This window comes from Garra rufa, chromosome 24 (genome assembly GCF_049309525.1).
Source record: "Garra rufa chromosome 24, GarRuf1.0, whole genome shotgun sequence".
Lineage (NCBI taxonomy): Eukaryota > Metazoa > Chordata > Actinopteri > Cypriniformes > Cyprinidae > Garra > Garra rufa.
The window spans coordinates 17,657,375-17,681,715 of record NC_133384.1 but is presented as its reverse complement, the minus strand read 5'-3'; the positions used below and the strand labels follow the sequence as shown (position 1 = coordinate 17,681,715).

General features: G+C 37.1%; 5 protein-coding genes across 5 annotated transcripts in view; 4 read left to right on the top strand and 1 right to left on the bottom strand.

The window, feature by feature from the left end:
- armc3 (armadillo repeat containing 3) overlaps positions 1–4,333 on the top strand; it is a 12,546-nt gene extending 8,213 nt beyond the window's left edge. Inside the window, exons 13-18 of the mRNA XM_073830556.1 lie at positions 665–833; positions 944–1,044; positions 3,045–3,143; positions 3,218–3,412; positions 3,492–3,654; positions 3,911–4,333. Of these exons, the coding sequence (XP_073686657.1) occupies positions 665–833; positions 944–1,044; positions 3,045–3,143; positions 3,218–3,412; positions 3,492–3,654; positions 3,911–4,111 (928 nt within the window). The 3' untranslated portion in view covers positions 4,112–4,333. The remainder of the gene's footprint in view (positions 1–664; positions 834–943; positions 1,045–3,044; positions 3,144–3,217; positions 3,413–3,491; positions 3,655–3,910) is intronic.
- Positions 4,334–4,487: 154 nt separating this feature from the next.
- On the top strand, positions 4,488–8,024 carry msrb2 (methionine sulfoxide reductase B2). Its single transcript, XM_073830836.1, has 5 exons — positions 4,488–4,807; positions 5,718–5,815; positions 5,915–5,991; positions 6,109–6,256; positions 6,371–8,024. The coding sequence occupies exons 1-5, from the start codon at positions 4,693–4,695 to the stop codon at positions 6,473–6,475; spliced, it is 543 nt and encodes a 180-aa protein (XP_073686937.1). The 5' UTR covers positions 4,488–4,692; the 3' UTR covers positions 6,476–8,024.
- A 65-nt stretch (positions 8,025–8,089) lies between these two features.
- Positions 8,090–13,948, top strand: c8g (complement component 8, gamma polypeptide). The gene is made up of 7 exons (XM_073830834.1): positions 8,090–8,376; positions 8,558–8,694; positions 12,008–12,078; positions 12,844–12,951; positions 13,068–13,169; positions 13,243–13,272; positions 13,858–13,948. Exons 1-7 carry the CDS (start codon positions 8,206–8,208, stop codon positions 13,866–13,868), a joined length of 630 nt encoding a protein of 209 aa, XP_073686935.1. The 5' UTR covers positions 8,090–8,205; the 3' UTR covers positions 13,869–13,948.
- Positions 13,949–14,928: 980 nt separating this feature from the next.
- LOC141300548 (lipocalin-like) lies at positions 14,929–16,510 on the top strand. The gene is made up of 6 exons (XM_073830835.1): positions 14,929–15,088; positions 15,316–15,455; positions 15,557–15,636; positions 15,733–15,846; positions 15,930–16,031; positions 16,134–16,510. Exons 1-6 carry the CDS (start codon positions 14,993–14,995, stop codon positions 16,151–16,153), a joined length of 552 nt encoding a protein of 183 aa, XP_073686936.1. The 5' UTR covers positions 14,929–14,992; the 3' UTR covers positions 16,154–16,510.
- Positions 16,511–16,567: 57 nt separating this feature from the next.
- zfx (zinc finger protein X-linked) overlaps positions 16,568–24,341 on the bottom strand; it is a 16,300-nt gene continuing 8,526 nt past the window's right edge. Inside the window, exon 8 of the mRNA XM_073830837.1 lies at positions 16,568–18,882. Coding sequence (XP_073686938.1) covers positions 17,648–18,882 — 1,235 coding nt within the window. The 3' untranslated portion in view covers positions 16,568–17,647. The remainder of the gene's footprint in view (positions 18,883–24,341) is intronic.

The following is a 24,341-nucleotide window of genomic DNA, read 5'->3' as shown; positions in this document are numbered from 1 at the left end:
GTTAACACTTTTATTTAGCAAGGATGCTTTAATTTGATCAAAAGTGATCTGAACTTCTTCTGAACTTTCTGTTCATCAAAGAAACCTGAAAAAATTCTACTTAGCTGTTTCCAACATAATAATAATAAATGTTTTTGAGCAGCAAATCAGAATATTAGAATGATTTCTGAATAATTATGTGACTGCTGTTATGATGCTAAAATTAAGCTTTAAAATTACAGGAATAAATTACATTTTAAAATTTATTCAAATGGAAAAAAGTAAACAGTAAAGAGTAAAAATATTTCAGAATTTTACTGTTTTTGCTGTACTTTAGTTCAAATAAATGCAGGCTTGGTGAGCAGAGACTTCTTTAAAAAACATTCAAAATCTTCCTGTTCAAAAACTTTGGACTGGCAGTGTATATAGTATGTATGCCTATGTATTTAATAATATGATTTTTTTTTCACTATATTACATGAGAATTACTACTACTAACAAAATCTTAATAGTGCTATAATAGGCTTTTTGGTGTTTTATTTTTTTTTGTGGGGTTAAATAAGATCACACCATGTTCCTGAGAGATTCTAGTTTTGAGCGATTCACTCTCTCAGCTGCTTTGGCTGGTTAAGCGTCTTTTCATTGATTGTTCGGTCATTTAGTTTTGTTGTCATCAATCTTACAGAGCTCTGGAGATACTCCAGGAAATCAACCTGTCACCAAACCGTAACAACAAATTTAGTGAGCTGGCACTACAGAAGCTTCTGGACAGTAATCTATCGTTGAAGTACAGCCTGACAGGACACCTGTCAGCCAGCGATAAAACTACTGATGGCTTCTACGACCCTGGACAGGTCTAAAAGTGAATGTTCTTCAAGAGCCAAAACGAATCCTCAATGCGCAGAGGTTGCACACATCAATCAATCTCTCTCTGTTCTCCTGCTTTCTTTTCTTCCTTCTGCAGATAAGAATGGGTCATCAGGTTCCTACCTTGGAGGAAATATCAAAACAAGCTGTCAACCAACATCGAGCCACTATTGCAGTTAATGGGAAACCACCGGACCAGTATGTTAAGGCCAAAGGTCATGCTTTGGCGATCCAATGCTGTTTCAAATTACCGTCACATGAAGCTTGCTTAAACATTAGTGGTTTCCTAACTGATTTAGTGTATTCATGGTCATTTCAGGGGCGCATTTACCCTAAACTTTCTCCTTTTCACTAGTATTTAGATCTCTTTTCACTTCAGAGAGAAAACAAGCTCTTTGTGGAGAATAAAGACTTTCAGAGCCGCCCTCTTCCACGCCATTAGTTCTACAGCAGCACACTTGAATATTAAATACCTCTGTTGCACAACAGATAGATGTAGATAGATGAATTTCCCCCAGGGAAATTCTTCTGCATGCATTGGCTCTGGAATCTGGCCCAGAGCTCCCACAGGAGAATTGGGAATTCTGCCACTGAGGCCCGAGCAACATAATTTATACTCAGTACAAGTTAATTATATTTAAAGATCCTAAATTACAAACAGAACATTACTTGACAGCTTTAAATGTTTGTTTTTGTGTTTGTTCTGATGCACTAATCTTGAGGTTTGTGGATTTGGTTCTACCATCCAAATTTGTCAAATGCCAAGTGAGCACAAAGGTCATTTGATTCACAGCTCTAGGAAATGTTGCGAAGTAGTTTGATAGTTCTGCACAGCGAATGTTAAAGGCATATCCCACCTAAAAATTAAAATTTGATATCATAGATATATATGAGTTTGTTTCTTCATCACAACAGATTTGGAGAAATTTAGCATCACTTGCTCACCAATGGACCCTCTGCAGTGAATGGGTGCCGTTAGAAATAGAGTCCAAACAACTGTGTTTGTACAAAATAAATCCATCCTTAAGGCATTTTAACTTTAAACCATTGCTTTTGGTCAAAATACCAATCCATAATCTATAATAATGTTTCTTCCAGTAAAAAAGTCCATCCCATGTTGTCCTCTCACAAAAAATAAAAAAAATAAAAATCCTTGTTTTGTTTTGCACTGTTTTTGCTTGTAAACAGCATTTCTTTCATGATTTAGATGCAACTAGCCGGTTTAAACTTAAAAACAGCTCAGTGATGAATCTGTTTATTACAAACACATCTTCACTTTCATTCTACACAAAACTCTCAAGAACTGTGATGCTAAATTCCTCCAAATCTGTTAAAATGAAGAAAAAACTCATCTACAGTAATTAACATTAAGATTTTTAATGTTTTTTTTTTACTGTTCACCAAGCCTGCATTTATTTGATCCAAAATAGAGCAAAAGCAGTAATATTGTGAAATATTTTTACTGTTTTAAAAAACTGGTTTCTATTTGAATATATTTTAAAATGTAATTTATTCCTGTGATCAAAGCTAAATTTTTAACATCATTACTCCAGTCTTCAGTGTCACATGTTTCTTCAGAAATCATTCTAATATGCTGATTTGCTGTTCAAGAAATATTTATTATTATTATTATTATTATTATTATTATTTAAAACAGTTGAGTACATTTGTTCAGGATTCTTTGATGAATAGAAAGATCCAAAGATCAGCATAATGATTTTTTTAGCAAGTATGCTTTTATTTGAACATAAAGATGATAAAAAACATTTATAATGTTACAAAATATTTCTATTTCAGATAAAAGCTGTTCTTTTGTGTTCTGAAACCTAAATAAAATGTACTTGGCTGTTTTCATAAATGTTTTTTGAGCAGCAAATCAGTATATTAGAATGATTTCTGATAATGACTGGAGTAATGATGCTAAAAATTCAGTTCTGAAATCACTGGAATAAATTACATTTTAAAATATATTCAATTAGAAAATAGTTATTTTATATAGTAAAAATATTTCACATTTTTACAGTGTTTGCTGGACAGAAGAGACTTATTTAAAATACATTAAAAATCTTAAACTTTTGACTGGTAGTGTACATCTTGGATGGCCTGAAGATAAGTACATTTTCAGCAAATTGTCCTTTTTGGATAGACTATTGAACTATTTAAGTTTTTAAAATACTCATTCTTTCTTCTTTTGTCAGATTTATTACCAAGGGACCAGATGATCGTAAGCAAGACAGTCCAACAGAAACTACAGCCTCATCTGTTCTGAGCAGCAAAAGGAGCAGCAAAACACCTAGGTCCGTGTGCATGAGTTGTTTTTACTTATACACATGTTTTCTCAGGTCTTTCTCACTCTTATCTCGTTCTAAAGTAAAATGAAGGGAAAGGGTCAGAAAGAGGATGAGAAAAAGAAGGATGAGGATGAGTATAAGCCACAGCCAGAGATGGTAGTGGATGAAGGATGGAGCTTGCCATGTGACGCTGCATTTCATAACCTTGTCAAAGAGGCAGTCGAATCCATCTCGACACTTCAGGATGAGGTCAAAATGTATACGGCTTTGGCCATGTGAGTTTTTCTCAATGTAATCCCATATTCAACACCCATTTAGCTGAATTTGTGACAGGAAATGTGATTTTTTTTACAGGCTAGTGTGTGATGCAATGGGCGGCCAGGTTGAGCCAGATAAGCTACATAACTTTCTGTGGGAACTGCACATAAGCGAGCTGAAAGTTGAAGCCTGTTCCAACATTGTTCTCATTGGAAAAATAAATAAAGGCACCTACTTTCACAGAGCATTGCTTTACAAGGTAATTTAAATATTCTTTTGTGCTCCAGAGAGCCCTCTCTTTGCTTGACTGACTATGAAAATGGCCTGACAGTGACTGTGCAACCAAGGATGTAACCACATATTCAGCAATGTAATAATTTAGGAATCACATATTGAAAAAAAACATTAAATCAACCACTAATGTGAATATTTGGTGGGACGTGTGGTTACGGTTTCAGCTGCAACAGATATTTTTGCCCAATTGTGTGTAACAGAGTAATTGCTATCCATTTTAGGTTCTTGCAGACCGAATTGGGCTGAGCTGCAGTCTCACAAGAGGAGAATACAACCGTGCCTGGAACGAAATCTTCATTAGCGGTCCAAAGAAAACTTATGGTTACTCTCAGCCTGAATCTTATATCATAGATCTGATGCATCAACCTGGAAATCTCATGAAAAGCAACTCACCAGCAGCTCTGGCATATCAGACCATTTAATTGCAATGTTGTGATAGATTGTGTCAGATTTACTTCATATAAGAATTGTTTTTGATATGAATTTTGGTGTCCGGGTGAAGAAAGTGTTTAATGCATTATTTTATATTTTATTAATACTCTGTCAAAGTGAGGTGGATTTAATTCTAATAAAGTATTATCAAAAATAACGTCAATTCTTGTCACACTGCAGTATCTCTGAGGTAAAAGCTGTTTGTAGAAGGCAGTGCATGTTCTCTCTCATATGAAGGTCAAAGTCTGCGACAAAATAGAGACTATGATGATAAGAGCGGAGACATTCCGATAAGACAGAAAACAAGGAACCCGAAAATCAAATTTGTAAAATCTTCGACGTGCGTTATGCGCTTAGTCCATTGACAAAAGGTGCAAAGTTTGATCAGTTTCAGCCATTCGACCGTGACCCATAAAGTCTGTGAGTTGTGACAGGTTTCCGCTGCTCGAGCTGTGAGGGGGGGAATGAAGCTGGACAACTGAGCTCAATTCAGCTTCTTTTCAGTCTTTTGGCTAGCCCATTTAACTAATAGTGCAAAGCCAGGCCACTGCATGAAGTAATATCGAGAAAAATGTCACGGCTTTTGATTCGCGTCTCCTCTATCGTTTCCAACGGAGCGACTGTCAAATCAATTTTACCTCAGAGGAGAATTTTTGCAGGGATTCGGCTGATCTCTACAACAACGGGTAGGGTTTTTGTCTCGATCTATTTTGTGTTTAAAAATGAAGTACCTCCGGATAGTCTTTCTGTTGTAATTATTATATTTTGTGCAGTTTCAATTTTGGGCATTTCATTTCGTTATCTAATGAGTCGGTGCAAAGTGCAGTTATTCTAGTCATGTAGCTCAGAACATGGATGCGTGATATGATTACTCAAACACAGTGTTGGCTTTTGAAAAAGGCCTTTCAAAGAAACAGTTTGCACAATGTATATAATTTTAGATATAACAGTAATGTATGTACTATATTAGTGTAACACTTACTTCTTCGATTTCTTTAACTAATATCACAAAGCAGAAAATCTCATCAAATTCATGTTGTTGATGGTGTCGTTTTCTTGAGAGAAATGTCACTGCCTACAAAATGATATCATTAAAGACTTGATTTTGTTAGGTAAAGAGATATTATAGAAGACCAACATGATGGCTACTAATTAAAACAATATTGCAAAGCCATCTATGACATTTTCATAGGAGAAATGTGAAGTGTTTTTACAACGCATCATCAATCGGCCATATTGGCGGCACTGAACGTAAACAATGCCACTAACCCAAACAAAACTTGCATATTTTAATGATTATTGCTGCTGAAAATGGTCAATTATTGTCATGTTTTGGGCTGTACTAATTGGCCGGAGTGTAATTTGGAGTGCTATAGAATGCCAAAATTGATTTGTTAAAGCAAATCAAGGGGAAGAGTGCAACAAACTGTCTGTCAGGTGTAATATTAGGCCGATATCTGGATCTTTACAATCTATTACCTTTAGTTATTGCACTCTTTCCATCAAATTGCGATGTAAGTGCGAACCCTGTGTATGAAGAAACACTTGGATTTTTTTTTACACAATTCTTTACAAATGTATGACTTTTTTTTACAGGTTTGCAGTCACTGACACGTTATGACAAGTCCACAGATTGGCAGAGAAAGCTGACTCCAGAACAGTATGTTGTCACAAGAGAAAAAGGCACAGAGGTGGTAAGTTAACAAAGCAATGATAATATAGCTTACAATTTTCTGGATACCTTAATATATCTTTGAGTAAAAAAAAATAAGTACACACTTTTTATTTTATAGCCATTCAGTGGCATCTACTTGAACCACAATGAGGTGGGCATGTACCACTGTGTTTGCTGTGACTCCCCTCTGTTTAGGTAAGAATTTTTAAAAAAATAAATCAAAATGTAATTCTTCTCAAAGAAAAACTATTAGTATAAATCATAAATTTCAACTTGCATATATAATTACAATTTTGCCTTTGGCTCCGACAGCTCAGAAGCGAAATATGATTCAGGAACTGGATGGCCGTCCTTCAACGAGGCTCATGGGACATGGGAAAAAGACGAGACTCACGCCAACATTGTCCGTCGGCCTGACAACTCACTTGGTAGCACAGGAACAGAGGTTATCTGCAAACATGTGAGTTTAGGACAATTGAATCAATGTGTTGGCTTTTTTGGAAACCCTACTTTGCTAACATCCACTCTTCATTTCAGATTGCCTGATACCTTTATAACATGTTTTGTTTTATAGTGCGATGCCCATCTTGGACACGTCTTTGAAGATGGTCCAGATCCGACTGGACAGCGATTCTGCATCAACAGCGTCGCGCTAAACTTTAAGCCCAGAGAGAAATAGTGTAGACACATCCAGCAATATCGTCTCTGGATATTATTCTACAGTTAACCCATGCAAATAAACAAAACAAGTAGCATTTGAATAACAAATGTCCACTGTGGTATGCTATGAGTTACAGTTTACAATGTTTATTGTGAAAAAAAGAAAAGAAAATTGAGAAAAAAAAGTGCACTCTTAAAAATGAAGGTTCCAAAAGAGTAAAATTTTGATTCCTCAAAGAACCTTTCTGTGAACAGTTCTTAAAACTACTTTTTTTCCACTAGTGCGTTTTTGTTTTAAAACGCATAACTTTTGCTAAGATTGGGCCTGTTGATTACAGTACTCTGGTGTTTTCAACCCTTCGAAAACAGACTTTTGAAAACAGTTTTAGTTTGAAATCTCTGGGGTTGCGTTTCAGTTTAACCGAACCAAAATGGAGACTTTTGAAAACGCTGGTCATGTGACATGCGTTTTCGGGTGTGTAATATGGATGGAGACCATTTCTGAAATGCAGTGAGAACGCCGTTTTAAAACGAAAATGCACTAATGTAAACGGAGACTTAAAGGAAAACTCCGATTTTTTTTGGAAATAGGCTCATTCTCCAACTCCCCCTGAGTTAATAAGTTGAGTTTTACCATTTTGAAATCCATTCAGCCATTTTCCTCTGCTGGCAAAATATCTCTTTTAGCATGGCTTAGCATAGATCATTGAATCCTATTAGACCATTAGCATTGCGTTCAAAAATAACCAATGAGTTTCGGTATTTGTCCTATTTAATATTTGACTCTTCTGTAGTTATTTCGTGTATTAAGACCGGCGAAATAGTCGAGGAAGTTTGCTGCCGTAATATGGACGCAGCAGGCACATTAATATCATGCAGAGCATGTTACGGCAGCAAACTTCCTTGACTAGTACACCGGAATGGGAGTGTAGTTCCTAATCTTATCGGCCTAGAAAATCACAGCTTTACATTTTCCGCCAGTATTAGTACACGATATAACTACAGAAGAGTCAAGTTTTAAATAGGACAAATAAAGAAACTTGTTGGTCATTTTTAGGATTCAATGATCTATGCTAAGCTATGCTAAAAGTGATATCACCAGAACAGGAGAACGGCTGAATAGATTTCAAAATGGTAAAACTCAACTTATTAACTCGGGGGGAGTTGGAGAATGAGCCTATTTCCAAAAAAAAAAAAAGTGGAGTGTTCCTTTAAGCCTCGTTCAGAGTGTCAGCCCAAATCTGATTTTCATGCAAATTCGATTGAAATCGATCATATTTAGGTAGTCTGAACAGCAACAAACTACATGAATTTTTTCCTTCTGAAGCATCAGTGAGTGTTGGAACCTTCGCTACATCAGTGTGAAGAGCATTTTAAAATTCTAAAATTTAAAAGTTTCTTATTGAATCCAGATGGCAATTAAAAACTTTATTTTTAAGAGTGTGATTGATATTTCTGTGCAATGTTGCGTTATGATATCTTGTATTTTTGCATACCACTGTACATTAAAAAAAATTGTTAAAGACATATCAGGTTGTATTAAAGTGAAAGGTTGTTTCAGAAATGTCTATTTGAGTGGGTTTGTCAATGAGTTAATGATAAACCTGAGTAGAGGGTCATCATCCTAATCTGTGTTTGGCAACACTGGACAGTTGACTGACTCTTATTAGGAAACTTCTAACAGAGCTGTTGGGGAAGATTTGAATAAAGCGTTTTCAGTTAACCAACACGTTAAAAAGAACTGATTTAATGATTCGCTTCTGGCTGCATTTGTTCTTTCTGCTCGCGTGGCTCGGTTCCTGGGAGCCTGCCGAGGCACGAAGAGCACGCTATAAACCAACACCTCCGAAGCCAAAGAAATCCGAGGCAGAGCAGGCTATTGAAAAACTAGCTCCAGCTCAGAACATCAACATCGATCAGGTATATTTCAACATCACGGCAATGAAGTACCGTAAATTCGTTTTGACACAATGAACATTATTCATACTGATAGGCCATCAATCTTGTTTCAACAGACGGCAGATTTATTTCTTCACAAATGCACGCTAAGTTCATTGGAGAATGGTTTTACACTGTCTCATTAAAAACTCGTTCTCTTTAGATGGGTGGGAAGTGGTACCTGCTTACTGTGGCATCACGATGTAAGAATCTTCTGGAGAGCGGCTTCAAGGTGGAAAGCACGACTGTCACTTGGACTATCACTGCTGATAAGGTGTCAGTAAGCACTGTGAGAAAACTGTGAGTACTGTTTGAGCCACAAGGGGGAGCATTTTACTCACTGCATTTTAGACTTGCCAGTTTATCACAGTTCACTTTATAATATCCACCTTTGTTTAACGTGGAAGTAAGCCTATGTGGGTGAGACTTCCGGTTCATTAGCAGCTATAGGGAATTAACGAGAAGAATAACAACGTGCAGTAAACGGTAAAACTGTTTGCACTACAAACCAGTGTGCTCACAATTAAGATAATACATTAAAATAATATGGTAAGACACACCGATTTGCAATTAAGCAGCAAAACGAGCTGTTTGTATAGCTAAAAATAGCTGGACACGGTTGACACCAGAAACTCATAAAATTTACTCTTACGGGAAGATAAAGGTGGATAGTTTGATTTTTCCAAACACTGGGAAACCCTGAATTACCTTAATTCCATTGGTTATAAGAGGGCAGAAAACCTCTTACCTGAATAGGGTAAAAATCAATAGTACCATACTTCTGAATTGCAAACATTTTTTTGTATTTCAGGTTTTCTGGTATGTTATACTTAAATATGTAAATGAGGCACTATCTAATTAAAAATGTACAAATTTGCATAGAATTCTAGAACAAAACTAGAACATTGGATAAAGCCATCACCATTATTTTTAATTTAATTTTATTGATATATTTGACTTAAAGGTTTTTACAGAGGGGATTATAGATATCTCTTTTTATCACTCTATATAAATAAGAACAATCTGTCAAAATGTTTAAAATCAAGCAAAATACAAGAACAAACCCCTCTGTAAAAATCTTAAGATTATAGATAGGAATAATGTTTGGTGTATGTGCTACTAAAGTGGAGATTTGTTGCTCAGTTTAGGAGAAAAAATATGAAAATGCCTTTAAAGATATGAATTGTAATTAAAATCTAGACACAGATAAATAACAATAAAAGCACTTAAAGGGTTAGTTTACCCAAAAATGAAAATTCTGTCATTAATTATTCACCCTCATCATGTCGTTCCAAACCCGTAAGACCTTTGTTCATCTTCAGAACACAAATTAAGATATTTTTTAATTGTGTCAAAAGATGAACAACATGTTTGGAAAGACCTAAGGGTAATTAATTAATCAAAGAAATTTCATTTTTGGGTAAACTATTCCTTTAAATGTGATGTTTTCTTTTAATCATTATATATATAAAAAAAACACTTTATGAAAATCCCAAAAGCTGCAATGAAAACCAGTGTTTTTGTCTGTAGTGTCTTGCCTTCAAGATCAAGATTTTCTCAGAGGCAATACAAGTTCATTGCAGTAATACTAATCAGGCAGAAATCAAGCATTCCTAAACAGTATTTTGAGATTTTTTATTAAATTATGATGATAGTGTACTACATAGTAAACTAAAAGTATTACTAAATTGCACAGGTAGGCCATATATTATGAAACCCCCCAAAAAACTTGTACCTTTGGCAACTTGTACAGACTATCATATAATTACAGCTGATGTAAGCAAAACAATTGGATGTTCAAGATACAGCTTGCTTTGTCAGAATAATTTTTTCATGGGTATTTTTCTCTTATATTTACATCACTAAGTCTAAACACACACACACACACACACACACACACACACACACACACACACACACACACACACACACACACATACATGTTGGGTTTACATGTTTTATGGGGACATTCCATAGGCGTAATGGTTTTCATACTGTACAAACCGTATTTTCTATCGCCCTACACCTACCCTACACCTAAACCTAGCCCTCACAGGAGATTGTGCAAACTTTTACTTCCTTAAAAAAACTCATTGTGCATGATTTATAAGCCTGTTTCCTCATGGGGACCTGAGAAATGTCCCCACAAGGTCAAAATCTACTGGTATTACTATCCTTGTGGGGACATTTGGTCCCCACAACGTGATGAATACTAGGTGCACACACACACACACACACACACACACACACACACACACACACACACACACATACATGTTGGGTTTACATGTTTTATGGGGACATTCCATAGGCGTAATGGTTTTCATACTGTACAAACCGTATTTTCTATCGCCCTACACCTACCCTACACCTAAACCTAGCCCTCACAGGAGATTGTGCAAACTTTTACTTCCTTAAAAAAACTCATTGTGCATGATTTATAAGCCTGTTTCCTCATGGGGACCTGAGAAATGTCCCCACAAGGTCAAAATCTACTGGTATTACTATCCTTGTGGGGACATTTGGTCCCCACAACGTGATGAATACTAGGTGCACACACACACACACACACACACACACACACACACACACACACACACACACACACACACACACACACACACACACACACACACACACACACACACACAGGTCATTCAACAGAATTGGTTCAAAGTCAGAGTTGGAAATGTCTTGAGAAAAGTGTCTTTCCTCCAAAAAATGGTATGTATGCAATTTGTATAATATCTATGGTACGCATTTCTATAAGTGTGCAGTTAATTCTCATAAAGTTTTGGAATTTTGTCCTCTTCCCAAATTTGTCACTAGCGAAGCACAGTAATTTATCATTTAATTAGAAGGGTTATATTGACCTATTAAGATTTTGCTTACTACATTGTAAACATATTTTTTCTCAGAGGTAAATCAACAACAATTACATTTATAACAATACTTCAAATGTTATTTGTAAGATTTGTTGTACTTTGAATCCAAATTCTTTCTAAAAAGCAAAAAGTTAATCATACTGATTTCTAAGTTAAGGATTCATTAGTTTGAAAATCATAAAATCTTTATTTTTAAAATCTTAGTTTTTTACATAAATTTAATAATACACAAAGAAACTTCACTTTTTTACAAAATCGAAAATATATTTTTAAAAACAACATTTTTTTCCATATCATTTTCATTAGTTAAAATGTAGGGGTTGGGTTCAGGACAGCCACCTCCCAGTTGAAAGTACCTAATAAATGCTGATTTTATATATATTAAGGCTAACTGGTATTTTAAGTGATGTTTTATTGACAAGTTTCGGGAGGAGCTCACACAGATAATTAACACGGCCAATTCACCCTTAGCAATCACTCTCCCTATCCAATCAGCACACGAAAAATCCCTATAAATAACACAACAATCCTACCTTCGTCATCTCTTGTCTTGTCAACGCCCCTCCTCCACCCTGTCTCCTCACCTCCAGTGCTGAGCTCGGACCCCTCCCCCTGAGCGGGGGAGAGCCCCGAGCTCAGGAATGACTATATAATAAAAGGATCTAAGAGTTCAATACTTAAATGCTTTTTAAATGTGTTCATCCATTGTGTTTTTTCCCCTATGTCAGCAATTATGTATGCTGGGAAATCAAGCAGAACTACATGAAAACAAAGACCCCTGGCCAACTGTTTCTCAAAGGCAGGTATATCTGGTGCTGAATGAACCGTATTGACCACCAGACCAGGGTTTACAGCCTGTCATTCATACCACTATCTAAACTGATGACTCTTCTTTGTTGTGAAATGCTCTCTGACCTGAACTGACAGTTGGTATGCAGTAGATAAAAGAGATTTTATAATCTTCACAAGTCATTTTAACCCCCATGTCACTCCCATTTCTGACCCAGAACATCCTTAGCTCATACTTTTTATACCATTACAGTTTACTACCCTTCATGTAAATGAAGTTGCTCCTGTTGTAATAGCTGTAGTCTGTATGTTAATTAAGTTCTGACACCCCTTTGTCTGAGATGGTTCTCAGTGTCTCACACCCGCTCCCATTCAACAATTGGTCACCTTTTGCTCAGGATGTGATTATCCCAAATGGTCTAAACTGTTGACTTTCTTCTTCTCTATAATAATTAAGCCATTTTGGGGAATGAGCATGATTAAACATATATTGCAGAGTGGAGTCTGGGTCGAGGCAGACTATAATTCTTACAATAATTATGCATTATAACTAAAATACATGTAGCATTTATATGAAGGACACTAAAAATGTTTCTGTGGACAAATACCCACTTACAGTGCATTTACAGCAGCATTTGCGAATTATGGTATACCATTTTTATTTCAGATAGCAGAGTTCCACGAAGTTTGACAACCAGAAAGTGTCCAAATACAATGTTTGTTTTTTTTTCAAAGCTACAATGCCATTAAAATTAATGTCAGAATCCTTATACAGGTAAGAGACCTACTGAGAATGTGGACATAATGGTTCTTGAGACGGACTACAGCTCCTATGCTATGGTGGTTTTTAAGAGAGCAGGGAAAATTACCATGAAACTTTATGGTAGGTGTTCTAGTATCTATTTTTAACTTCTCACACCCACCCTTTAGTGTCACAATGGCAGCACTGAGGAAAAGCGTAGCCTATTGTTTTAATCAAATGTTAATTTCGTTTGAAAGGACGGTCCAGCGAAGTCCCAGATAATATCGTGGATAAATTTGACGACCGTGCAAAGATGTTTAATTTGGGGTTGGACGTCATTTACCAGTATCCTGACTACGGTGAGACGATGGACATTTTAGGCTATATTAAAACCACTGATGAACGCTCTTTTAACTCGACACTCTTTTACAGGGTTCTGCGAGTCCACAGAAAAAGTGTTGGGTAAGAGCTACATTTGATTGTTTTTACATCAGCTTAATGTTCAATCAACTGTTTTTAAGTAATTTAATAACTGTTGCATTCTAAACATCGCACTGCTGCTTCCAATATCATATTCGCGCACGAGTCGTGCGAAATGATTCAAATGAACCGATTCGCAACGCGTACTGTAAGAAACACTGTGACTGTCACACAACATAAAAAAATTCTAATAAAGAATCATAAAACGTTCAACTTTAAATTTATTCAACTACGAGCAATAACGCGGAAAAAAAAATCACACGAAAGGAGTTCTGAGAACTGATTCATGTGAATCGTTTAAACGAACCGATTCGAACGAATCGGACTTCTCGACTGCGCCGTTGCTTGGTGTTAGGCAACATTTACTGATTGGCTGAAAGGAATTTTTCATCCTACAAAACGAGCCAATCCGACCATTTGTGCATCTCCTGCTCACGTTTTCTCTTTTAAAAGCATGTGTTGCTAATCTTGCATAACTTAAATTAGTTTTGTAACACTAAAACTACATTTTGCATAAACTCTATTTTTGCAACGACCTAACACCACTATCATTGCTTTGTCCACCAGATATGACCTAAGACTGACTGGCCAGCATCTTGTGAGCACTGCAAGAACACATTGTGCAAAGAATTGGATCAATAAAGTTATTTCAAGGTTTTGTGTGTTTTAAAATTGCATTTTGTAGTCAGAGTTTAATATAGGGATCAATAGATATTGAGGAAAGTGGTGATTTTCCTCAAGCTATTCTACTTATAAAACAAGGCAAAGTCAGCTTGATGAGGTTAGTGTGGCTTGTGATGTAACTCTCATAACAAGACTCTGCCTGCCCACCCTTTCAGAGTTACACAACACGAGGGGTAAACATGTTACAGATCCAACATTCCAAAAAATATCCTAGGGAAATCATTTTCTGATGGAAAAACATCTAACAGAAATGAAATAGTTTGAACTTAATTTTTTTGCTGCAACTGTCACAATCACCCCAAAGGCTGCACAAGATCTTGATTTGGATAAATGCATTTTGATATCTTGCATTACATTATTATTAAAACCTATGGACTTAACATTATGTCCAATATTTTTTAAAGGATAGTATACTTTTATTCAGCAAGAATGCTTTAAATTGATCAAAAGTAACAGTAAAGATATTTAAAATGTTACAAAACACGTCTGTTTCAAATAAATGCAGTTCTTTTGAACTTTCTATTCATCAAGGACTCCTAAAAATGGTTTACGCAAAAATATTAAACATTGTGTTTCTTAATGATTTCTGTAGGATTTTGTGACACTGAAGACTGGAGTAATGGTGCTGAAAATTCAGCTTTGCATCATAAATGACATCTAAAAGTATATTAAAATAGAAATAAATGGGCAATAAGAGACTTCTTTTCAAAAGCATAAAAAAAGTTTGCATGCATTGCATAAAGGCCAAACAGGGTTACCAATCTGAGGGTCATAAAAGCATCAAAAATACCCTCAAACACCCACACATACCTTTAAAAATCCACACGTGCATGTTGCAAGTTGTGTAACGACTGTAATTATCATTCCTGCTGTGTCTTTGGTGGTGGGAGGGACTCAAAGAAGGAGGGTTTTGGGGGCTCAATCTGAGGATAAAACAGGGGCTGCCCTTCGTCTCCTCTACACAGCCACCTTTGCCTTCTGACCTGCATACAGAGAGAGATCCTACACTTCTACAGCCATGACGACTGTCGTATTGAAGATGCTGTGCGTTCTGCTCTGTGCAGTATTCGCCTCTGCCGATGTCATGCCCATGACTGACTTCGACCTGGAGAAGGTAAAAAAAATATACCTTGCAGTTTTACTGTAATATACTATAAATGAAAGCAACCAAGTGTTATCAGTGAGTTTTAGAGATATTCTCAGGCTTAAAAATGTTCTTTGATGAAGAACCTTCCATGAAATCTTTCGTTTATAGTGGAAAAAAAAGTTCTTACTGTGGAATCAATTTAAAGAACATCTGGAACTTTTATTTGTGGTCTAAAATAGTTCTATTCTTCGCAGATGGGAGGAAAGTGGTATCTCATTGGCTTTGCTACAAACGCAAAATGGTTTGTCAGTCACAAACATGACATGAAGATGGGAACTGCCATGCTGACGCCTACCGAGGACGGAGACCTTGATATGAGTTACACTAACTTGAAGTAAGCCCAAGTTGGCTTTAGTGTTCTAGGAGTTGTGACTTGAGGTTAAATGTTTTCATAATTACAAAATTATAACTTTAATACCTTCATTTGTTTCTCAGGAGTGATGGTTCCTGCTGGAGAATGACACACCTCGCCAAGAAAACCGAGACTCCAGGACGTTTCGTCTTCTACAGCCAGCGTACGTCGTCTTTCTTTCGCTAATGCTAATTTAGCTAAAAAAAAACTACTAGTCAGATTGTTATTCCTTTGCCCTAATTGTGTTCGTTCTTTTCAGGTTGGGGAAATGACAACGACATGCGTGTGGTTGATGCCAAATTTGATGAGTACGCTCTAGTTCACACCATCAAGACCAAGGGAGGAGTTTCTGAGGTTCTCAACAAACTCTACAGTAAGAGCTCGATTTGTCCGAATTGGATAATTTAGCTGTAACGAGTTTACACGCTAAACGGACTCTGAATTTGTCATTAACAGGTCGTACCACAGAAATCTCTGACGACTTGAAGGAAAAGTTCAGGCAGTTCTCTATGGACCATGGCATCCTTGAGGAAAACATCGCCATGCTGCCACCAAACGGTACGTCTTATGGTTTTAACCAATCCTTTAGTCTTTCTAATGTTTTTTTATATATATATATATAATTTAAATGTTCACTAATTTCTACCTGCTGTTTTACAGGAGAATGCTCAGATGCTTAAGCATCTCGACCAAATGACCAAAGACAAGACTTCAGCTGGTCTGATCATTTCACCTGAAAAACTGTTTTGTGAATTCGGTGACCTTCTGTCTGCTTGGTTTTTGTCCCTTTCATTTTGTATGGAAACATTTGCCTTAAACACATGTGCTCACGACGACAAACCAGTTTGCAACTACTTATCCAATCCAAAGGACGTAGAGAATGGCAAAACTCCAAAAATTATCTCAGAAATTGAACTCTTGAAGTTTCTGTATTGATGGCATAGCCTGTAAACGCATTTGTATGAACAGTGCTTTCATTTTGTTTGTTGGTGGTTTTGTGTACTGCTGTTAGATAAACTTGGTTTACAAATGACAAATGATGGTGTGATTCATTCAGATTGTCTTTCATTTTATCATAAATAAAAAAAAAACAATTTGGACACAAAATACTGTTTATTACTTCTGTATTTACAAATATTTCATATACACATAACATAACCTCTTTTAGAATCTCTTTATTCCAAATTATACATTTTCAGTATCTGTGTAAAAAATAAAATTTACCCTAAACGTCTTAATAATAATAATAATTTGAGGGTGAGTTTTACAACAAACAGACCAAAAGCCTAACGGCCACATTCAAGAAATACAAACATACTAGAGTCTAAATTAAAACAAATTTAGATTACCAGCCATTCGGCTTGATTTAATGTCTGCACACTCTGATTAAACCTCAACATCTCTTGTGAGCCGAGTACTACCTGCAATATAATTTAGTTTATTGTAAATATTACCAAGAAACCCTGTCCTACATTAAATTCATACTCTTTATTAAATAACAGCTGTTATTAGTCAATTAATGAAAGATAGGTTTCCCCAAATTCTAAACAGCTATTTTGATCTCAAATTAAAATAAATTTTCAGCAGCCACATAATGTGCATAATGTGAGTTTTTCAGTTCACTTTAATTAAACATTCTCCTCATTCGAAGCTAAGAAACCAGTCAATAAAGCATTAGCACCGTAGTTTAACGACAGGACCTTTTCAAGGCTATTCCTGAAATGTTGTACTTGTAAACGCATGTGCATATACACGCCACAATCACCAAAGCTGTTCAAACATGTTTTGTGTAACATGCAATACAGGAGTCATAATTCAAATTTATAACCAGACGCTCCAACATAAAACACCCTTGATTGATAACTATGCAAGTTTAACTATTTTCGCATTTACCTAAAGCTGGTCAACTGATTTAGACTCAAGAAAGCTTGACTTGACTTTAAAAAAAAAAAAAAAAAAAAAAAAAAAAAGTGTCTTCAGAACATTACAGCAGTGTAACTTGCAACTGGACACATTAGATTTTTTTTTCTCCATTTCCTTGCACTTTCAGCTTGACCATACAATCTGGGATCCGAAAAAGCCTTTGGTAGGCTTTCCAACAGTCAGCTTTTGGCCCTGAAGACCAAAGCTATACCACATCAGAGCTTTTCCTAATAGGTTTCTGATTGAAAAGGTCACATAGTAGGCATTAAATCTTTATGATGCCTCATTATGTGCTGATTCTTCTCTGACGGTCTTCGGAAACCTTTCGAGCAGAAGTCACATCGGTGAGGATAGTCTTTGGTGTGAATGGAGATCACGTGCCTCTTGAAACCAGATGCGTCGCCAGTGCTGTAGTCACAATACTGGCATTGGTACACCCGGCGTTCCCGGTGGCCCTTAGACAAACCGGCGCCACCCAAAATTCTCTTACCTCCATGTGCACCGAGTCCAAATGTCTTCTTAAGACCTTTTTTGTCAGGGAACGCCTGCTGTTCTTTGGTGTGCACTGACAAAATATGCCGACTGAGAACAAATGGATCAGCGATTTTGAAATTGCAATGCCTGCACTGGTGTAACTTCTTAGCCTTATGGGCGGCCGAGTGCTTTTTGAGCTCGGACGGCCGGTGGAAGCCTTTTCCACAGACTTCACATTTATGTGGATAGTCTTTGGTGTGAACTGAAATGATGTGGCGTTTCAGGTCGCTGGAATTTGAGCTTTTATGATCACAGTGGGTGCACTGGTGTGTTTTAGCCTCTTCGTGTGTCAAGCCGTGTTGTAACAGCTCATCCGGTTCGGCAAACGTCTGGAAACAGCGGTCGCACTTGTAGGGCATCTCTTTGCTATGCTTGGTTTTAATGTGGGTCTTTAAATTGGACGAGTCGGCTGATTTGTAATCGCAGTAAAGGCAGGAGTACGGTTTCTCTCCGGTATGTGTTCTCATGTGTTTTTTCAGCTCTGAAGGATGTCGGAAACCTTTCCCACACTCCACGCAGATATGTGGGAAATTCTTACTGTGAACTGCCAGCAGGTGTCGGTTTAGAAGTCCTTGTTCTGCCGTCTCGTATTCGCAGAATTTGCATTTGTGCATTTTGGTTGCAGGTGGTGGGATCTGAAGTTTGGATTCTCTGTGGTGGTGCTGCAGACGGTGGGAGAACAGCGCCGCTTGCTGGTGGAACTCTTTTCCGCAGACTTCACACTCGAATGGTGCTTTACTGCTGAGGGTGTGGATCTCCATGTGGTTGTGGAGACTGGCTTTTTTGTTAGTGGTGAAATCACAGTCCGTGCACTGGTATTTCTTGCGGTTTACAACATCCTGGTGGTGATTCTTGGCATGGCGCTTGAGGAAACCACGCGACTTGAACTTCTTTCCACATAGCATACAAGGGTACACTGTAAGAGGCTGGCCGTAGGGTCCAATGATGATTGCTAAAAATTAAAAAGTAAGGCAAAATGAATATCTTATACAGTATTCTATAGCTGGAAGGTTTGGGGCTCTGTAAAATTTTAAAAGAAAGCTCTTAAAAGAAGTCTCTGCTCACCAAAGCTGCAATTATTTATTCAAAAATACAGTAAAAACAGTAATATTATGAAATTAGTACAATTTAAGCAAAACTGTATTCTATTTAAGTTGAAAACAATGCTGTGCTGATTAATTATTTTTTCTTTTAAGATTCTTTCTAAAGAGTTAGTTCACCCAAAAATGGAAATTCTGTCATGAATTACTCACCCTCACGTTGTTCCAAACCCATGAGACCTTCATTGATCTTGGAACACAAATTAAGATATTTTTGATGGAATCCGACAGCTTTCTGACTCTGCATGGACAGCAACAGTACTACCACAACTACAGCTGAAGTCAAAAGTTTACGTCCCCCTTTCAGAATCTGCAAAATGTTACTTTTTACCAAAATAAGGAGGATCATACAAAATGTATGTTATTGTTTACTTAGTACTGTCCTGAATAAGATGTTTCACAAAAATATGTTTACATGTAGTCCACAAAACAAAATAATAGCTGAATTTATAAAAATGACCCTGATACACACTTGATTCTTAATACTGTGTTGTTACCTGAATGATCCACAGCTGTGTTATTTTTTTGTTTAGTGATAGTTGTTCATGAGCCCCTTGTTTGTCCTGGACAGTTGAACTGCCCGCTGTTCTTCAGAAAAATACTTCAGGTCCTACAAATTCTTTGGTTTTCCAGCATTTTTGTGTATTTGAACCTTTTGAAGTATGACTGTATGATTTTGAGATTCATCTTTTCACACTGAGGACAACTGAGGGACTCATATGCAACCATTACAGAAGGTTCAAATGCTTACTGATGCTCCAAAAGGAAAAACGATGCATGAGTAGCGGGGGGTGAAAACTTCTGAACAGAAAGTGCACATTTTCCTTTTTTTTGCCTAAATATCATTTTTTTTTTTTTAGTACTGCCCTTCAGAGACTATAGAAGATAGTTACATGTTTCCCAGAGGACAAAATTTAAGTTAAAATTTACCCTGATCTTCAAATTCAAGAAGCTTTCACCCCCGACTCTTAATGTATGGTTCTTTCTTCTGGAGCATCAGCGGACATTTGAACTTTCTGTAATAGTTGCATAGGAGTCCCTCAGTTGTCCTCAGTGTGAAAAGATGGATCTCAAAATTACGCAGTCATTGTTGAAAAGGGTTCAAATACACAACAAGGCTGGAAAACCAAAGAATTTGTGGGACCTTACAGAATTTTCTGAAGAACAACAGGCAGTTCAACTGTTGAGGACAAACAAGGGATCATTGAGGTAACAGCACAGTATTAAGAATCAAGTGTATGTAAACTTTTTTTGGGGTCATTTTTATAAATTCAACTATTTTCTCTTGTGGACTAGATGTAAACATCTTTTATGTGAAATATAAGGTCAGTACTAAATAAACAACAACATGCATGTGGATTCTGAAACGGTGAGGTAAACTTGTGACCTCAACTGCATTTTATCAATGTTCTTACTACCCTTCTGAAACTTAAAAGTGGTGGTACCATTGTTGTAGGGTCAGAAAGCCGCCTGATTTAATCAAAGATAACTTCATTTGTGTTCCAAAGATGAAAGAAGTTCTTGCGGGTTTGGAACAACATGAGGGTGAGTCATTAATGACAGACCTTTTTTTTTTTTTTAGATGAACCATCTCTTTAAATCCAAGAAAATAAGACAAACACTGGCAATAGGGCTGAGCCGATAAACGATATCATATCGAATCGCGATAAAATTTATGTTAATAACAATGATAAGCTCTAGACATTTTTTGCTCGATATGGATTAATCTAAGAGCCAATCACACAGCAGAAATATGCGACAACAGCCAATCAGTGTGCAGCGTGCGTGTGCACGTCAAAGTACAAAGTTTATTTCCTACCACACGTTGCGAAGCAAACTTAACACCAGGATGACAAAAAAAAAAAGAGTGGAAGCAACGACGAAAGTAAATCTAACCTCGAGTTATTATCCAAAGATGTTGAAATTGTCGACAAAATAGGTAGCACGAATTCCATTATATAAGTGGTTTGGCTATCTGAAAAGTGACTCTCAGCTCAGCTGAGAGTTTGGCGCGATTGTTAAAACTGAAACCGAAAGTAAAACGCACGCGCATTCAAAAGCAGTGTTGTTTTCGTCAACGATGACGATGACGAAATCATTTCGTTGACGCCACTTTTTTCATGACGATAATGAGACGATGACGAGATAAAAATGGCTCGTTGATGACTAAAACATGACTAGACGTGTGTGAGTTTGTTGACGAAACGAGAATAGACGAAAATGTTAGTGGGTGGTCCATCAGACGTTTAAAATGCATGACATTTCTGCTTATTGTGCATGCCAATTAAAACCGAAAAAGTATCTGCCGCTATGGCAAGCCGTTTTAGCATTAAATACTCTTTGCCATACTAGTATGGCAAGCCGTTTTAGCATTCTACCCTTGTTTGGTTACGCTCAACACTCAGACAGACAGACGATTAACCATGATGGCGGCAGTTTGCACACAGGGTGGTCGCAAACGGTGAGAGGACCTATGGGTGTATTTCAAATATATGTCTTTTATGTCTAAAACCATTCCTTCATTATTGTAATTATTGGTGAAAATAGTCGACCCGGAAGCTCACATTGTGTTGAACTATAGATCTGCTATTTTCACAACTTATGACACTACCAAACAGCAAAATACTTACTGACCTACATTAATTTGTTAAAAGACTTTTTCCCCTTTTTTTGACTAAAAGTAGACTAAAACCTTTTTGACTTTGTCGACTAAAATTGGACTAAAACTATCACATTTAGAAGTGACTAAAATTTGACTAAAACTAATAAGCATTTTAGTCCAAAAGACTAAGACTAAATCTAAGATGGGTGTCAAAAACAACACTGTTCAAAAGCAATTTTAATCCCCCTTGTTTAGAGAGTGACTCCACAATGCACGCAAATTAGGCTACATGACATATCTAGGCTGTTATTAGTATGTAGGCTATAATAGGTTGTGTATGTCTATAGCTCCGTATCATGCTTGAAATATTCTAAATAGTCTCTATTTGCACTTTATTTAGAGAGTAGCCTACTTTGATTATGGCTGAATTGTCTGCACTTAATACGATTAAGAAATAACTGTGTCGTAATTTTTTGTTATTTATACTGTAGATTGTTTCAAAATGCAGTGGTTGCCTCTAATTTAAATAGCTCAACCTATAATAGAGAAAATAATAGGGGTGGCACGGTACATGAAAAACAACCGAACCGTTCGGTTCGCTTGTCTCGGTTCGGTGCGTGTGTGCGTCGCACGGTTCAACGGTTCAACGCATGCGCAATGTAGCCTCGTGAGTGTCCTTTTTGCGCGAAATAAGAGGTGTGTGTAGACATAGAGACAGTAAAAGTGGAGTGCTGCAGGTTACGTCACGTGTAGAAATGGCAAGTGGGAGAGATAAGGAAGGCTGCCCGGAGTTGGAGGATGCGCCAGCTATGATACGCTGTTCATCCAACTTGGCTGTGCTTTCAATTTTATTAAAGGAAAGGATGAAGCTGATTGGTTGGTTCATGTCACATGGCCTGCGTTGAGCTTGTGGAATTTTGAATAGTTGAGATGTTTTTATCTCAATGCGGCGCGGACACGCCTGGAAAAAACGAGCGTGTCGCACCGCGTCGCTTCCATTACGAGCGCGCATACCGCGCGTCTACATTTGAAATAACAAACTTGAGTGCGCAAAAGAGGCCCCTTAGCCAGGTCAGTTGTGTGGGAACATTTTGGATTTCATGTTACCTATGATGAAGACGGGAATAAAAGAATAGATCGAACTGAGACTGTGTGCAAGCATTGTGGAAAATGCATATAATATGCTAACGGCAACACTTCTAATTTGTCAGTTCATCTGAGAAGACATCACACCAGTGTGCTGGTAGACATGCAAGTTAATTCTTCAGTTCAATCTTTATGTGCCTTTTTAGCACATAAAGATTGAACTGAAGAATTAACTTGCATGTCTACCAGCACACTGGTGTGATGTCTTCTCAGATGAACTGACAAATTAGAAGTGTTGCCGTTAGCATATTATATGCATTTTCCACAATGCTTGCACACAGTCTCAGTTCGATCTATTCTTTTATTCCCGTCTTCATCATAGGTAACATGAAATCCAAAATGTTCCCACACAACTGACCTGGCTAAGGGGCCGTTCACATGAAGCCTCTTTTGCGCACTCAAGTTTGTTATTTCAAATGTAGACGCGGTGCGACACGCTCGTTTTTTCCAGGCGCGTCCGCGCCGCATGGAGATAAAAACATCTCAACTTTTCAAAATTCCGCAAGCTCACCGCAGGCCATGTGACATGAACCAACCAATCAGCTTCATCCTTTCCTTTAATAAAATTGAAAGCACAGCCAAGTTGGATGAACAGCGTATCATAGCTGTCGCATCCTCCAACTCCGGGCAGCCTTCCTTATCTCTCCCATTTCTACACGTGACGTAACCTGCAGCACTCCACTTTTACTGTCTCTATGCACACGCGCACCGAACCGAGACAAGCGAACCGAACGGTTCGGTTGTTTTTCATGTACCGTGCCACCCCTACGAAATATATATCATTATCGTTCAATATGGGGAAAAATTATCGAGATTACATTGTTGCCATATAGCCCAGCCCTAACAGGTAATTAAAATGTAGAGGAGATGTACCTGTTTGAACATGACGAAGTTCAGAACGTTTTTTGCTCCTGTTCTTGCTTCGCTGACGACCGAGTCTTTCGATCATGTCAGACTCATCAACGTGAAGTAAAGCACTAGCCGCTCCATTCCTGTTCTCACAGCTTTCACTCTCTTCCTCACCTGACAGACAGTGCATCATATTTAAAGGTTATAACGAGAAGCAATTTTTCTCAAACACAACTGTACTGCAGATTAATGACAGACGTGAGAATTATAAAGAGTTCAATTAATAAACTATAACTCAGTAACAAATTTGGGTGTTGGCATAAAGACTCTAAATCTATTAGGAAGCCTGTCAATAAATCAGTTAAATAAATTATAATCAAATTATGCATATTAACGTAAAACAATTGCATATGTCCATTTCATAGTTGGAAAATACCTTATCAGCTAACGTACAAATGATTAAGAAGACATAATTCAGGAAAATAATAGAACACATTCATATTTCTTTATAATTAACTGCTCAAAATTAATGTGTTAAAGGGATAGTTTGCCCAAAAACGAAAACTACCCCATGATTTGCTCACCCTCAAGCCATTCTAGGGGTATATGACTTTCTTCTTTCAGACGAATAAGTCAGTTATATTAAAAATAGGGCTGTCAATCGATTAATTTTTTTAATCGCGATTAATCGCATGGTTGTCGTGAGTTAACTCG

Bases quoted from the DNA above. Each gene is read 5' to 3' on its own strand.
- c8g (XM_073830834.1), top strand. From the start codon at position 8,206: ATGATTCGCTTCTGGCTGCATTTGTTCTTTCTGCTCGCGTGGCTCGGT. The intron at 8,377-8,557 runs GTATATTTCAAC...CGTTCTCTTTAG, and splicing joins AGAACATCAACATCGATCAG to ATGGGTGGGAAGTGGTACCT. The intron at 8,695-12,007 runs GTGAGTACTGTT...CCCCTATGTCAG, and splicing joins GTAAGCACTGTGAGAAAACT to CAATTATGTATGCTGGGAAA.
- LOC141300548 (XM_073830835.1), top strand. From the start codon at position 14,993: ATGACGACTGTCGTATTGAAGATGCTGTGCGTTCTGCTCTGTGCAGTA. The intron at 15,637-15,732 runs GTACGTCGTCTT...CGTTCTTTTCAG, and splicing joins TTTCGTCTTCTACAGCCAGC to GTTGGGGAAATGACAACGAC. The intron at 15,847-15,929 runs GTAAGAGCTCGA...TGTCATTAACAG, and splicing joins GGTTCTCAACAAACTCTACA to GTCGTACCACAGAAATCTCT.
- msrb2 (XM_073830836.1), top strand. From the start codon at position 4,693: ATGTCACGGCTTTTGATTCGCGTCTCCTCTATCGTTTCCAACGGAGCG. The intron at 5,816-5,914 runs GTAAGTTAACAA...TTTATTTTATAG, and splicing joins GAGAAAAAGGCACAGAGGTG to CCATTCAGTGGCATCTACTT. The intron at 5,992-6,108 runs GTAAGAATTTTT...TGGCTCCGACAG, and splicing joins TGTGACTCCCCTCTGTTTAG to CTCAGAAGCGAAATATGATT.